We start from the raw sequence: 16,558 nt of genomic DNA on the forward strand, positions 1-16,558 counted from the left end.
TTAATGTGGCCTAGCACACTATCCTTTTTATCTTAAAAAGATTCTGTGAAGCAGCAAAAGTATATACAAGTTGATGGCCAGGTTATAAAACAACACAGCTGGATATAAAGCCACACAATTCAAGATAGAAGTAAATCAAAATCCTCCCCACCACCAGATCAGTTTACAGTAGAGGAGTCCTTCTGAAGACCCAACCCTGAAAAAAAAAAATCTTACAAATTTATGCTTACACATTATACAATAGCAGCACCAAGTTCAACTTTGATAAAGACTTAGTTCATTGGGACAGCAGCAGTCTTCACAGAATGGTTAAGGTTGGAAGGAACCTCTGGAGGTCATCTGGTCACCTAGACCTGGCTGCCTAGGAGCATGTCCAGACTGCTTTTGAATATCTCCAGAGAGGGAGACTCCACATCATCTCTGGGCAAACTGTGCCAGTGCTCAGTCACCCTCACACACACACACACACACACACAAAAAAAAAAAAAAAATGTTCCCTGATGTTCAGAAGGAACTTCGTGTGTTTCAGTTTGTGCCCATTGCCTCTGTCACTGGGCACCACTGAAAACAGCCTGGCTCCATCCTCTTTGCACTCTCCCTTCAGGTATTTATATACATTAAGATTCGCCCAAGCCTGCTCTTCTCCAGGCTGAACAGTCCTAGCTTTCTCAGCTCTTCCTTGTAGGAGAGATGCTCCAGTCCCTTAATCATCTAGGCAGCCCTTTGCTGGACTCTCCAGTATGTCAGTGTCTCTCTTGTACTGGGGAGCCCAGAACTGGCCCAGGTGCGGCCTCACCAGTGCTGAGTAGAGGGGAAGAATCCCCTCCCTCAACCTGCTGGCAACACTCCTAATACAGCCCAGGACACCGTTAGCCTTCTTTGTCGCAAGGGCACAATGCTGGCTCACGTTCTATTTGGTATACACCAGGACCTCCAGGTCCTTCTCTGCAAAGCTGCTTTGCTGTCTTACAGTATACCATTTACAACAGCCCATAATGCCTAAGGATATCCAGGCGAGCCTTAGGCAAGAAGCAGTCTAGCTAGAGAAGTGCTTTTCACTTAAGTTACAGACCTCTCAAGTCCTAGGCTTCACCTACTTGGCTTTCGCCTCCAATTCCCCAGCTGCAGCAAGAACAACTCTGTCTGTTCTGTAACTGATCTGCCCCCCACTAAGTTGCATGGGGCCTATGAGTATCTGGAACTTGATCTTGCTGACTGCAGCTTCTGGCCATTGCCTGTCCTCTAGAGACCTGACTGAAAGGTCTCAAATTGGCTTGACACGAGTCCATTTTTTCATAATTCTTACTACAAAAATCAAGTCTGTCTGTGCTCAAGAGCTCGGCAGTTCAGCTATACCTATACTACATTTTGGTTGATACAACCATGAACTGAAACAGTCCACACCAAGCACTGCAGGACACAACAGTCAGAGAAGCTGAGGAGAGATGCTCATTTTCAAGGAAAGACCTGTGCATTAAAACAATAAATAGTATTTTATTTATTAATTTCTATAGAAAAACCTACTACATATGGAGCCTGAGCTAATGCATATTAAACTCCTCTAGGTGGTTTTATTTGCTTGTCTTAAAAACAACATGGCATTTTCTCCGACTTTCAGGATCTGATTAAAAATGGTTTAAGATGACTTGATAACAGATGTCCAAATCTCAAGTAAAAACATGAGCTTTGGCTTCTGGCTATTACCAATTATGAATTGAATGCATTTTTCCTACGAAGAGGTGGGTGCTTTCCCATACAGAAAATATGTAAAACCTAACAAACCATCATTCTGCCAGAATACCCTCTAGCTGTAGGACTGGCATATTTTAGACTTCAAACTAGACTATAGCTGTTTTCCCTTTATCTGCTCATTCATTCTAGAGAGGAATCATTTGTGTTACCTACTGAAACGATACAAAAATGTTAAAATCTATTCTAGAAAGCCACTCCAAAATAAAGTTCTTCTCTGGGGCTTAGACATAGGTATAAGCTCGGTGAGTATGCTCAGAGTATTAAATAAAACATGTTTTTACATCTTTGCTGAATGAAAAAAAAAAAATCACAGCACCTCTTTCCAAGCCTATTCAAGCCATCCAACATGAGTATCATATGGTATGTAAATATATGTGTGTGTATAGTGTGAGCTAATTAATATCCCATTACTATTTGTAATTATCTACATCCAAGACACATGCACAGAGCAATTAGATTCTAAGTTAACAACTCACTTCTGAAGCAGCAAAATTTGTCCTGAATTTTTAAGTGGCAAAACTCCACTGCTTCCAATGTGTTATTTGTTCTGCTGCAAGCGCCAGTTATTACGCCTTAAGTGAACATCAATTTGTAACTTACTCAGTGTTTTCCATTAAAAGAAGAAAAAAACATCATGTAACTGAATATCATAGCACCACTGTTATCAGCCAGGTTTTGTTATTTTCAATCTTTTAAACAAAGAAGAAAAGGAAACTCTGGCTTTAATTTTAGCTGTTGCCTTTTAGTGAGCCAAACTCTTCATCCAGTAACCCAACACATACTGACTTGTTTTGTATATTATGTCTTGATATTTTATCTTCTTCCCAACTTCTGCAGCAAACAAACTGAAAATTAGGCCCTGGTTCACAAATGTTTTCTCTTTCTCCGCCCCCCTTTCTTCCCATTTCCAAGTTGATTTTAGTCTTGCAACAGAGAGCGTTCCAGTGGACAGTTTTATTTGCACAAGAAAAACCAACAGCTACTCTGTCTCAGGTTTGGCTTGGTTTTCGGGGTTCATTTTGTTTTGGGTTTGGGTTTGGTTTTTATGTGGTTTTTTGTTTTTTTGTTGTTGTTGTTGTTGTTGTTGTTTTTAAGAGTAACAGCAATTAGCGTGCTATGTTAAGGCAAAGCCGAGGAGGCTTATTTTCAGGAAGCTGCCCTCTGAGATATGTAGGCTCCCTCTCCATTCCTGGGGACACATGCAGCAGAGATACACTGCCAATACCGCCTTCAGTAGAGTGTTCTAGCATCTGAGCTGCAGTTTGAGCGTGCATGGATTGAAATGGTTATTTTACGTGCAAGTGTCAGCCGTGATTTCTTGCCAAGGCATTCTTGGGAAAGATACCAAGGACCTTCCTCTAGGTGAGCCGAGCCAAGGTTTTATTTCACAGAGAAGCTTGATTTTGTTTCAGTAGAAACTGTGTGTGGACACATAAAATGTGCAGCATATTACTATTCCAATATTTCATCACAAAAAGAGAGAAAAAGAGGAAAAACATGGAGTTTGGTGCTATATTCAACTTACCTTTTCATTCCATGCCCACAATCCAATCCCAAGAAATGCTATGCCAAGGAACTAAAGGAAAAAAAATAAAAATATATCAGAGCAGGAACTATGAATTTATGGATTTTTTTTTTTTTTTTAAAAACATACATATTGACTCATCCTCTCTGTTGGATAATCAATTTTATTGGGGGGGGAGCTTACCAAGAGTTTTAAAATATGTATGTAGTTGTTTATTTAAAAAAAACTCAACCAATGTAACTGGAAGAATTTAAAACTTGCACAGCTCACTCAGGGATGTTCCACACAGGAACAGTAGGTGCAATAAATATCACTTTCTCAGCATCAAGCAAGTAAAATTCTTTTTGAGTTTGTCAGACTCAAAGCAAACTCCACAGTTAAGCAACACATTATTTTACTGTTGTATTACTACCACCTGCACAAAACAAATGTCCTCACAGCTCTCTCCCAGTGAGAGAAGGTGATTAAAAGAAAGTCCTAAATACACATGTACTACCAGTTTTAGCAATGTTGTCCACAGAAACACAGAAAGCTGTTTAAATACAATATAACCCATGATTTCGGGGGGGGGGGGGGGGGGGGGGGGGGAATACTGGTCTAAAAGAGTAAGAAATTTTTAAAAACCCTGAACCCAACATTTTATAACCTTTCTGATACTGAATGCTTCTGTATTTCATAAAGGAAGTTACAGCTCCTTTCTCCTCCAAGGGACGCAAAAGCACCAAACTCAAAAGATAGTGTCTTTACCCCACGATGGAAAAGGGAACAGCACCTATGATTTTGTTATATTCCTGTATTCTCTGTTCCACTGAATAGAGTGCATCGTTTCCCTCCAAATACTACAGGGTTTCCATACAAACCCACGCTAAGTATCAGTGAAACAAGCAGAACAGGCAGAATAAGCACTCTGTCTCCCAACATTACCACTGCATATTTGGCATGATACAGTACCAATCATGTAGAATGTTTAAAAAAACATATCGTAGGTGTCCGAGCACATCTCTAAATGTCCATCTGTCCAACTTTCATCTCTGTTTTTTAAAACCTAAGTACTGGCTAAAAAGAAAACTATATTCACTCTAGTTTCAGGGCATGTAATAGAATGTTGCTCAAACATCAAACGCTGGTTTTCTTTGTGGTTTCTCCACACTGCAGTGTACAGATTTATTTTGGCACATAGTACACTTTCTCTTAAAATTTGTGTAAACAGTTAAGTATCCTAATGACTTTTGTTTTGCAAAACAGGACAAAAGTGTTTTTTTGTTGAGAAGTGGGAGGAGGCAGGAATATCAACTTAAAAAGCTTTCCCAGAAGTGATTTCGACATCTTCAAAGCAAGATTCCTTCTTCCTTATACGCACTTTTATTTTTAAGTGGCAATTTTAGCTTTATACTAGAAGAATATCTGTAAAGCATAACTCAGTATCAAGTGGAGTATGCTTACTGCAATACCCTGAAGTTCCCTAACGTCCCTCGCATCTCTGTGACTTTCTCCTCCCAGTGTGCTCTGCCAGCTGACCAAAGGACCATGCATACTACACCCAGTCAGCTCACCCAGAAGCCCATCTATACTAACTGGGAAAGAAACCCTCCTTTTTGACTTGAAGAGTCATGACTGTAAATTTAAACAATACTGCAAGCCAGTATTCCTCAAAGGGAACTGTTGCAGGCTTGGCTGTATTTTAATACAAGATAAATGGAAATTTTTCCTAGATGGAAAAACAGAACTGCTGGTCAAGAAAGTCTGTTATTTCAGCAGCCTTAACTGTCTATAAAGTACAAGAGATGGATTTGAGAATGTCACTACAGCCTCCTGTGATACACCACGTGAGCCAAAAAAGGTTATCTTACCTGTATCAAGACTGCTCTTTTTCTATGGTTATAAAGCTTGCCAGAATAGTGTGTGTAATCCTCCTGACTGTGGTGATTATTTGAAACTTGACATAAAGCTATACAAGTTTCCAAATCACTTTCAGACAAATGCAGGTAAGTTCTTTTTTGCAGTAACAGGCTTCTTTCCTTCTTTCTTACACAGCCAAAGGCACCAAGGTTGAAGGAACAGGAGTGAGGGGAAAAAAGCTATATTATTACAAAAATCCATAAGCTGCATTTGGAAGTGGCAAATTGTTATTTGTAGAGATGTACAAAACATTCTGTTTTGCGAATAGCTTAATATGGTTTTGAACAGAATAAGTGTGGAAAACTAGAAAGAAAGAATTTGATCAGTGCATACAAATGTAACTTAACAGCCATACACATTAGCTGCAAGACTGGCTCAGATCCACTAGCTTTATTAAATTTAATCCAGTCAAGTGTCCCGATCCTTCACCAGAAGTTGAGACTTAAAGGTAAGATTACCTCATGGGTTGCAAAAGGTGACTTACAGTAGACTACACAGGTCTCAAGCCAGGCCAAGCTCATCTCAATTTATGGATTGGGTAATGAGACTGTACTATACTAAGCTGAAGCACCTAAAAAACTGAGATTGTCAAGCTTCTGGCAAGCCTGTCAAGAAAAACCAGGAAACTGAGTTCTCAGAGTTTTAAAGAGGATCAAAGAATTACATGCTGCTCAGTCCTCTCCATATCCCAAAACTGAAATCTCTGTCCGGTTGCCTTTTGAGCAGCTGATGAAACAGGAACAATGGACAAGATCCACTGGGAGAAAATGGCTCAGGATGGAATCACGAACTCTTTATCACAGGATGCTGTGGAAATCAACAGCTTAATGGCATTCAGGAAAAAAAGATCAGCTAAATTAATGGAGGATCCATAGCTATTGAAAAGTGATTTTGATACAGCTTCTGGCTCAGGAAGTTTTTACACTGTTGCTTATTGGGAGATTAGAATCAGGAAGAGATCACTGTATGCATGGTTTGTTGCTTAAATGCCTCTTGCCTTGGACAAACTCTACTTGCATTACTTGCAACAAAATACTGAGCTAGGCAGACCACCGACCTAACCCCCTACAATCATGACCTAGAAAGGCCCACCCTTGCACAAACACAGCCTGCTATGGGGATGAAGCACAAAGGAATGCTCTCAGTAATCTCCGCTGGCACAAGACAGATGTTCATGAGGAGACCTACACCTCTCACCAGGATTAACTTTGGATTTTCTTGACAGTTATGAAAGAAACTCCTGCACAGCCTAGAAAAAATTGAAAGTGCTTAGAAAAAATCCTTCTGTATTTTTGCTGTTAGAACCAGAAGTAAAACAGGACCACATATCCTGCTTATCTTGCAGCCCTTCTGCAGATGTCTCCAAGACAGTGTTGTTCTGCTTGCTTGTAACCAGAAATAAAATCTCTTCACATCTGAAGCACGTGGGGAGACGGTGAGATGGCACGCACATCATCTCAATTAAGTCTGGAAAATTTCATTTACATCCATTAAATTATTCCAATGAGTAATAAAAAGGTGGAAGTTTGCCTCATTATCTACAAAACACTCTACAGAGAAAAACAGTCTCAATTCTCCACAGACATCTAGTAAGACCATTTAGCCTGACTATAAATGGTCACCGGATCTGGGACAGAGCTTGCAAAAATCTTGATACTTTTCTTTTTTAAACAATAATTTGCAGGAGAATATTAAAACATTCCTCTGGAGTATTACAGCCTTAGAAAAAAACTTGCATAGTAGTACTTTCTCAGTCATAGGTTTTCTATTCACAAACATCAAACAAATGTGTTCAAATTTCTCTTCTATAAAGATTATATGTATTTAAGAGTAGAATGTGTAGCAGTACTTGTACTGTTGCCCTACTTGTAAAGTTCATATGCAGTTTTCAGAAGTGGATTGATCGATAAGTGTTTCAAGCTGCACATATCTTATTCCCAGTCTTGCCTGCATGGAGGAAAATTATTCTTTTTTGATAGGGATACAGCATCATACAGCACAGCATTTCATTTAAAGGGTGCTGGGGTAAATACTAATGCAAATACTAGAAAAAGTTTGAGAGAGAGGCGCTTAATTGTAGAGTGATCAGATGCTACTTCACATACTGAATTTTTCCATCTCAGCTGACATTCTTAAATAACTTGGCACCAGTTTTCAACCAAAAGTACGACAGCCACAGGCCAAGCAGTAAAAGGTTGGTTAATGTGCCACGTGCAAACCAGTGTATGTCCATGTGTGGATACATTAAAGACTTGTGTGAGAAGGAACTATAGTGCAGCCACCTAATTTCACCTTCACTGTGACAATACAAACACACTAGCAGAAGCATGTCAAAATTGTCAGAGTTCAGAACCAGAGCTTCCTCACAAGAGCTTTTTTTTTTTTTTGAGCCCCGTATTTAGGCAGTGTGAAAACCTCCCACCTGCCCTTGCTTTGAGCTGCCACAAGAACTCTACACACGGTGTTAGCAAGGAGACTATCAGGATTCCTATGGGCGCTTCATTGTTTCTCCCGTGGCAATACGCTGTAGGTTATTCAGAGAGTGAGATTTCCTTCTGTGTGATTCAAGCCAGCACAGCACAGGAACGCATGGTACAGTATTTTACTGATAAGCACACCAGTGATCGGGACAACATGAAGTGTAATATTTCACATCCTGAAATACAATCAGGAAAATACAGGACTTCTGAGCTTTGTACATATATAAAGCAGCACTAACAAGTTCCTAACTGACTCTAAAACCCCAGATGAACAATTTTTCCCTAAGCACTTCCTCTGCAGCACTCTGTGCTCAGACTCACTCAGAGATATTTCAAAGTCAGAATACTCATTGCTTTCTTTAAAGTATTTTATGCCAAATCAGTCTTTTTGCTTTTTAAGCCAGGGCAAAAAGGAGCTTAATGTCTGTGTCAGAGCACAAAGGATTTTGTTGTTATTTTTATTGCTTGTTTGTTTTTAAGTAGCCCTGACAGAGAAAGGGCACCAAAACAGAAATTAAAATGAAGGTTCACGCAGTTTTCTTCTTCCCTTCATGCCACTGATGTATACTCTGCTTTAAATATGTCAGTTAGCACTCTTTCAAACAAAACAAATAGGACATCCTCTCAACTCTCCAGCTTTCACCTGGACCAGTATCACAGGGAAGGAATGTACCAGAAGTCTGCCCTGTTCCTGCTTCCATTCACCTCAGTTCCAGTAACCTTTCCATTCTCAACACAAACTGTTATAGCATTTCATTTTCATGTGGCTAAACATACATGGTGACCATGGGAAAGGCAAACTGCTCAAAGCATACATACACATTTACATATTTATGCTAATGCTTACAAAGAATGCATTCTCCTAAAGCCCATTTCTTGTTTGCCTTGAGACACTACCAGCAGGAAAACTCCATGTACTACAGTCAGTGAATGAAGATGCTGCGTAGGTGACTAATTACCATTTTGGTTCACAGCGACATTCAAATATAGACTGAATATAGATTAAAAGACGTCAAATCTATTTCCATTTTATGTGCAGCTTTTAAAGAAACATTAAACTATATTTCACAGACAACTGTCTCAGTAATACCTTTTTCCTCCCAATACAAAACGCATCCACGTGGAAGAAAAAAGATCCCAGTTTCCACACATTTTACTCAGCTGAATCAGACACACAACTAATTTTATAGAATCATCCAAAGTAGAAAAACAGACCCAGGAATACAAGGAGAAAAGCTGTCTGCTCCATCTTGCAGGACTCTCAGCATGATGCTTTCTAATGAAAAATTAAGCACAGATGACCCCAATTTTCAAAGCAAGGTACTGTGGCTGTTAATGTATCTTTCATTTTCACCAGTATGGGGTTTTCCATTTTGTCTGACAAGTAAGCAAGATATATATACTCCCTCCCCTCCCAAATGCACAGGCAGTTGCCATTATTTTCTTACTGCCTTCTCCAGTTCTTTAATTGCAAAAGCAAGACATCTGCTTTCTGTTACTGTTGCTCTATGTATTTATTTTATTGCTTTCTGGTGGTGCAATTGTAAGCACTGCCAATCAGCTTGGAGCAAGAGTCCCTAAAGACTGAAGTCCCTCTCCTCTTGTCCACAGAAATTGATATACTGGAAAACAGAAAAAAGAGGATGAATTAGACCCTATTTCTCCTGCTCCAACTTTTGAACAACTCCCCTCAAGCCTAGATAAAATAAATTTAACTCTTTCCAAGTTCTCAAGGAGACTCTCCAAACTCAGATCCTGCTGTCTAAAGAAAACACTTTATTTGGAGCACATTTTTTTAAAGCACACAAAACTTACACATAGCAGTCACTTTGTAAAATTCTTCAATTTTGGGAGTTTAAAGTTTTTGTTTCTAAGGAAATCAGCTAGACCTCAAAAACCAGTACTTTTTTCCCCATACAAAAATCAAAGACCTTTAAGGTAAATACCCCACCACTACCACACAGAAACATTTAAAACACCTACAGAGTTGAAGTAACAAGACATCTCCATTCACTGTCACTTTGGTACACTCATCTCACACACATCCTATCCCTTCTCTTCTACTCTTCTTTACACTCTCTATTTGTCTTTGTTTCACCATCCTCTCTTTCTCGGCTCTCCCTGAGCCCAAAAGACTACGTGGGAAGACTGAGAAATTCTGCTGCACCCAGCTCTCTGTGGGCCTCTTCCCTGCCTTCACTTCTGAACTACATCAAGTGCTCCGTGTCCCTCTACTTTTCCTATCCAGCCTTGTTCTCTTCATCAATACCATTCCATCTCTGGCTCAGTCCTCTCCACTGCAGCTTCTCTGTCTGAAGTCAGTTTCTATTTTTAAAGCCATCCAAAAATTATGTAAGTGGTGCTGTAGCAGTGTATGAAAACAGTATGGGCTTAAAAACACAACCACAAGCAGCAGAAAAGTGCAAAATGAAAAGAAATGAAAAAAACAAACCTGAATTCCACATCCTATATCAGTACGCTAATCATTTTGTTGTCCCAAAATCAGGGTTCTTTTACCCGGTGTGCAATAATCCAATCTCACACACAGAGCCGAGATATTTATTTCATGTTTGCGCAAAGATGGGTGCTAGGTGGTAGTTGAACAAAGCTAGCACACCCGGTTAACACACGGTGGACATTTTATACTGTTTGACCATTCGTTATCAGGACAATACTGTTTATATGTAATCTTTCAAGATTCTTATGGATTGGTCCCAGTAGTCTTTGGTTTCATTTAAAGGTACAGAGTTTCCTTTTTCTACCATGCATGCTCAGAGAGGAAGGGGCTTCCGTGAGCAAGGGACCTCCAGGTTTGTGGGTGTGATTCTAAGTATTCTAATGAGACAGTTCATTTAAAGGATAACTTAACTCCACAATACTGCTGAGTCTGTTTCAAAGTTATCTAAGTAATGTTGATTAACTACTGTCTGTCTGCATCTTCCTTCAGGATGCACCAGATATACCAGCCTTCAGAACATCCTGAAGTGATCAGCCATCCTTTTGTAATCCTATATATACATACAAGATAAGATTACTTTACGCATGACAGCTTACATATTACAATTTCTCTTAGTCAATTTGACCATGCAAAGACATAAATCTTCTCATTCCGGCCTGGAAGTAAGAAAAAGTATGAAGGCAAAGAAAGCATGTTCTGCATCAATCTGGGGTGAAGCAAAGTGTCTGGAAGCAGTACTGCAAATGGGTCATTTTCCAGGTCTGTCTTGCTGCCCAGCACTAGCAGCTTCGTACCCAGAGGACAGCAAGCCTCCTCCAGCTGTCCTCTTCCTGCCAATGCGCTGATCTCATTCGTCCCAAACCACCCTAACCTGAGCTTCAGGCTATTTAGGTGCAGCCCCACCATGACTCTTCTTCATATTCTTTTTTCTGAAGCTACTGTTCCATTAAAAGCAAAAGTTTAAAAAGGAAAAGAAAAAAAAACACCAAAAAAACCACACACACAAAAAACACCACCACAAAACAGAGCATACTTGAAATTCTCATTATGAAACTGATACACAAATGCTCACTTATTTCAGCTACAAGCAGTGAAGTTGTAACATCTAATTCAGGCGTTTGATACAGCAAACAAAGGATCTGAGCTAGTCTTTTTCCTTAGTAACAAATGGGTAATTACATTGCCTACACAATTGATTTAAGTAGCTGAGAACATAAAGAGTGCAGAGCCAGGAAACACAAGCAGGTAGGCTTGTCAACACAGCACGATACTCTGAATACTCAGCATTTCCTTTTGGGAAAGAAGTCTCAGCTCCTAGCTGTGCTCGTAGCCTACGGTTGGGGAGCCCCAAAATCTTCTATCCCAGCTACACAAGCTGCCACATCCCAGGCTGTTTCAATGGGCTATACTCAGAGATCCATTCTCTTCGCTTCACAGAGAAGCGAACACATGTGGAGGATGAGGGGGCATGAAAAGATTGAACCAGTCTGCATGGAGAGACACACTAAGTGAACACCACCAGCTTTACAGACAAACTTGGGCCAAACAGTTTAATCTGGCTCTCCTGCTACTTAAAAAAAAAAAACTAGCACAGAAAAGAGAGTGAACACCGAGCAAACGGTGAACACACACACACAACCTGCAAGTGCACACAGAACTTTTTCCAGCAAACCCTACAATAGCTTTATTGCCTCTTACCTTCACCAAATGCTCATTCCTGGTTCTTTTTTAGGGGTCCCTCACAGTAAGATGTTCAAAGCCATTTACAAAGAAACTGGTACCACACACGTGAAGAAATCATAGCTTGAAAAGGTAGGAAGTGATTCACTGCAATTTAATAATGTGCCAGAAGCCAAGGTCAGGTATCCAAAATCCTGATCCCGATATGATGTGACTGTATAGCCTATCACACCTCTCCTCACACCAAATCCAACTCAGAACTATAAACTCTGTAATGGCAAATACACATATATATGGCATATATTAACACGTGAAATAAATCAACTTCTAATAGTCACAGCACCAAGTGTTGAGGGGATGGAGGATAGAAGGGGACCCAAGAGGGGCTGTGGTAGGTTTATTAAGAGTTATTTGACAGCCTAGTAACTCTTCACTTTACAAAGATGCAGCCAAGAGCATAGAGACCAGTACTACTTTGTCAACACAAACAAAAGCATAACCTCAAAAGTCATACCAGCTGTGTGTATGTGTGCCTATGCATACCTTGGTTTTTCAGAGATGTGGAGAAAAGAAATAAAGCCAAAACACTAATTAGACAGGTATCAAAATTATTTTCCAATACCCACGCACAGCTACTATCAGCAATCCAGAGGCACAAAGCCAAATTAAAAGACACATGTTCTGTAAATACTGAACAAAATTCTTCATCATTTTGCCCCTTGTAGTCATTGCAATAGAGGGAAATGTCTCTAAACACAGTAGTGTTTTTAGCCACTGTCAACCCTCAACATTTCCTGTGTACTACACTGTAACTGCCCAGAACTAAAAAATTCAGATTATGTGTTAAAGATGGTTCTGTGGACCTCTTCGTGCAGCTTCCAGAGGCACCAGGTCTGTCGACCAGGGCTTTGAAAAATTCTGTTCCAGACAATAAGGTCATTCAGCCCTGCATTTTTTCTTGCAGTGCATTGCTTCTTACTACCTCTAGAAGCTACTGTATATGTCCCTGATGTAGACTACACAAGGTTAAAAATTTGGCTTAATTTTGTGAATACTTATGTCGACGTTAACCAGTGCTTTATTAGCTATTTTTGTACTGCAAGATATCTTTCTAATTTCCGATAAAAGTAAAATTTGCAGGAGTCGACATCAATTTGTCATTTCTGCAATAACACTACTTGGCAGGTGGCAAAGCAAAAACACCCCATGATTTCAATTTCTTTTCAAACAAAAGTGACATGGAACAAACCAGAGGCAACAAATGGTCGCAATGCTATTTACCTGAAGGTTTTATTACTAGGCAAAAGTTCCACAGTTTGGCAGTGAAAAAAAAGGAGCTATAAAACAGCTGCCTGTCTAAACGAAACAGATTGCTGACCCTTTTTCTAGTTTCCAGACAGCATCAAAAGCACCTCTATTATTTGTCATTCTCAAAAGAGGCATCAGGGGCTTGACTAAACATGTAGGCAAAATGCTCTTCACTTCTGTAAAGGTGCCCCTTCAAATCACAGTTGCTTAATGTGATATGGCAGTCTGAGGAGGTTTTGCTGCCGACACCTTTGCTGGACTTGTGCTAGAGATATATACAATGCTATCGCTGCAATTTAATTTCAGTGCGTGAAACTTGTTTTAAGAATAAAGGCATTGAAGAAACAGAACTATACTGTAAGATTTCCAGTTCACTACAACAGAGCCTATTCTTCTCATATAATTTCAGCTTGGCCAACAGTATGAGCAATATCACCTAGATCATATGAAATGCTCATTTGCTAAGTGCAAACTTTTATTCTCGATTTTATTGCCACTTTGAACTACATTATTTCCGTAAACTATAGTTCCTGATGAATCCATTACCTTTGCCTACTGTTACACTTCTCTGGTTTGCACAAACAGCTAATCCTTCCTGTCGACACATATCAGGAAAACAAGGATTAGAAAATTTCTTTGAGGGATGTGGAAATGTAGTTGTAGTACATACAGATGGCTCCCTAAGATAAAAGCTATACAAAGCAAATGACGCTGCCACACTAAGATCCTTCTGCTGCATAGCTGTTCTCTTGCAGTCAGTCAATCTTTGCCTACCACACTTCCAGGATGAAGGAGGTGTTCTGGTATTGCAAAGATGACTTGCAAGAGAGAGTGCACGTGCCAACCCGACAATCTCATTTTCTCCCTTATCCGTAAAAGCAGAGCAGCTGCTTTTAAGATCCCACCTTATTTACTTGTAGATAGTCATTACCAAGGAAGACGGTACCTCAAAACCATTTTTAAGAAAGCCTTGAAAACACTAGAATGATCTTAAAAATAAAGTCTTCATGTCACACCTCAGTTTTCAAACAGGGTCCCACATAAAGGAAAAAAAAAAACCAAACAAAAAACCAAAAACACACCACACCAACAACCCCCCACAAACAACACACACCCACAACCCAACAACAAACACCACAAAAAAAACCCAACTACCATGCAGAGAGAACTGGATTCGGTTTGGCTTTCTGCATTCGTCTATCATTTTAGTTGTGCAATCATTTAGTTGCACAACTGCAACTCTTCCTTACGTAGGAAAAGTATTTTCTTATTTTCTGCTCAGCCCCAGAAGGGTTTCAAGGCACAAGGTATATGAGCAGCACAAAGCAACCATTTAATCACAAAAATATGAATACTGGGTAAGTTTCCATGCCCAGCTGGACATTGTTATAAAAGAGAAGAAAAGAAAGCACTTAGTTTTTACTATTGAGTGCCAACAGCAAAACTGATTTAAACAACTTTAGCTGTTTCCCATGGAACAGTCACCCTACACAGAATCTCAAAAGGGACCTCTGCAGTCCACAGATTCTCAACTCCAGCCTTGCAGGCAAAACCCACTACAGTTGGCTTGATCAACTGGAAGATAACACGACTGTGGAGGACTCTGCCTTTAAGAGCCCCACAAGATCTTGTTGGAACAGCATTGCTTTGGGCATGTTACACAATAGCAATGCGTTAGGGCACAAACTGAATAAAGCAGACCTCTGTCAGACTGAAGGGCTCAAAAAGCCGCCTGACCACCCCTGATAGCAGACTTCTCATCACCAGTATTAAAGTCAGGGATAGAAGGAGATCAAGAAATGTGTGTTCTAACAAACCTGTGATGGAAACAAAGGCAAAAGCGCAAAAAAATAAATTTTCTCAACATTGTTTAAAAGGCTTTATCTTCTAAAAGAGTAATTCCACACTACACATAACAGTTTATTCTAATGATGCATTTATACAGCAAAGAAGGCGCATCTCAGCTGCTAACCAGAGACGATTAATTCCTGCTAAAAACACCAATGTAAAGAAGGTACCCTGGTAGAGCAGGTGTAAAAACTTGAGCATAAGCGTAAAGGAGAACGTGTGCAGCATCAAACTGCTAAACCAAGTTCGACACCTCCTTGCCTGCACTGCAATTTGAATCCAAGCTAGCAGAGAAAATAAACATTCTGCAGCACAAAAGTACAAGCATAACACTACATAGAAAAAACAACTTATCTGAAAAACATTACTGAAGTTTTTCCCTTACCTGAAAAACATTGCTTAAGTTTTATCCAAAGGCAATAGTGTCAGAGTTCCATTTTCCAGCCACTAACCGTGACAAACACAACAGGCAACAGGAGAGGAGACAACTTGAAAGGCAATGGCATGCTTTCCCAGAGGAGGATTTGGAAAGGAAACTACTCCTAACATAGCGTCTCCAGCTTTCAGCCCTGCTTTTGTTGAAGAGCAAGTATATTTGGAAGCCACTTCTAAAAATCTCAAGAAGTAAATGCAAACAAAAAAAACCCCAAGAATTAATAGAGCAAGGAAAAGCAATTTCAAACATCTTTTTCCTGCTTCTCAATAATTTCATCCACTGACCTTTTTGAAACAACTGAAGCTGTTTGTATCTCGACTAACATGCCCAGGAAAATCCAGAATGCTCTGCTTGCCTTCTCTTCCATTTCAAAACACTTCAGCCTGAGAAATTTCCCCATTAACCTGTGCTGTAGTTCATTCACTACAAGGATGCAAGAAACCTTTTAGAGCATGAATTATTTTCCTTTAATTGTGTTTGCACACTTTTAGATATTTCTTCATTTGAGCTGAAACATCACGAGACAGGAAGAGACCTTTAAATTTGGTCCTCCCCTGCTGCACAAACACTGCAATTAATCCTGCACTGGGCTACCCAGAGAAAGAGTGAGAGCAAAGGTCTTCAGCAACACACAACTGTACAAACTGTCGCCACGACTGTGGAGTTATCAGCAAGAATCCTTCACTAGGTACCTCATGTCCTTTCCTTCACATAGTGAAGAAAGCTGACCACAAACAAACTGGAACAGCAGGAGGGCTGAACATATGGGACATACAGATGGAATGGAATTTAACAATCCAAACACAGTATCATATACTTAAGGACTAAGAAAATATGTGCTATAAGCTGAAAATTTATTCACTGGAAACACTACGGAAGACAGCCTTGGAATTGCATGCATCAGTCTGCGAGCTAGCAAGTTGATGGCATATGCAGAAAGGCAAAATAAGATTTTGTGACATTTAATAAAACATTCTCAGAAAGAATGTAATTGCTTTCTATAAGTTTCCCTCAATTCCATATCTCTACAAAGGTCTAAAATGGCCGGCACCACTAGTATGGCTGTAGCCCGCCAAATGATTGCAGGCTGCTCTTTCAAATGTCACATCAACACTGGCAACGTCCAACTGTAGAAGTTATAGCATGCATTACAGCTCCTGTATGAGACCCCG

General features: G+C 39.9%; 1 protein-coding gene across 1 annotated transcript in view; it reads right to left on the reverse strand.

The window, feature by feature from the left end:
* The window catches only part of TSPAN5 (tetraspanin 5), an 88,970-nt gene that overhangs the window by 20,362 nt on the left and 52,050 nt on the right, over positions 1–16,558 (reverse strand). Inside the window, exon 2 of the mRNA XM_050895534.1 lies at positions 3,278–3,328. Coding sequence (XP_050751491.1) covers positions 3,278–3,328 — 51 coding nt within the window. The remainder of the gene's footprint in view (positions 1–3,277; positions 3,329–16,558) is intronic.

Source organism: Gymnogyps californianus, chromosome 4, assembly GCF_018139145.2.
Source record: "Gymnogyps californianus isolate 813 chromosome 4, ASM1813914v2, whole genome shotgun sequence".
Classification (NCBI taxonomy): Eukaryota; Metazoa; Chordata; class Aves; order Accipitriformes; family Cathartidae; genus Gymnogyps; species Gymnogyps californianus.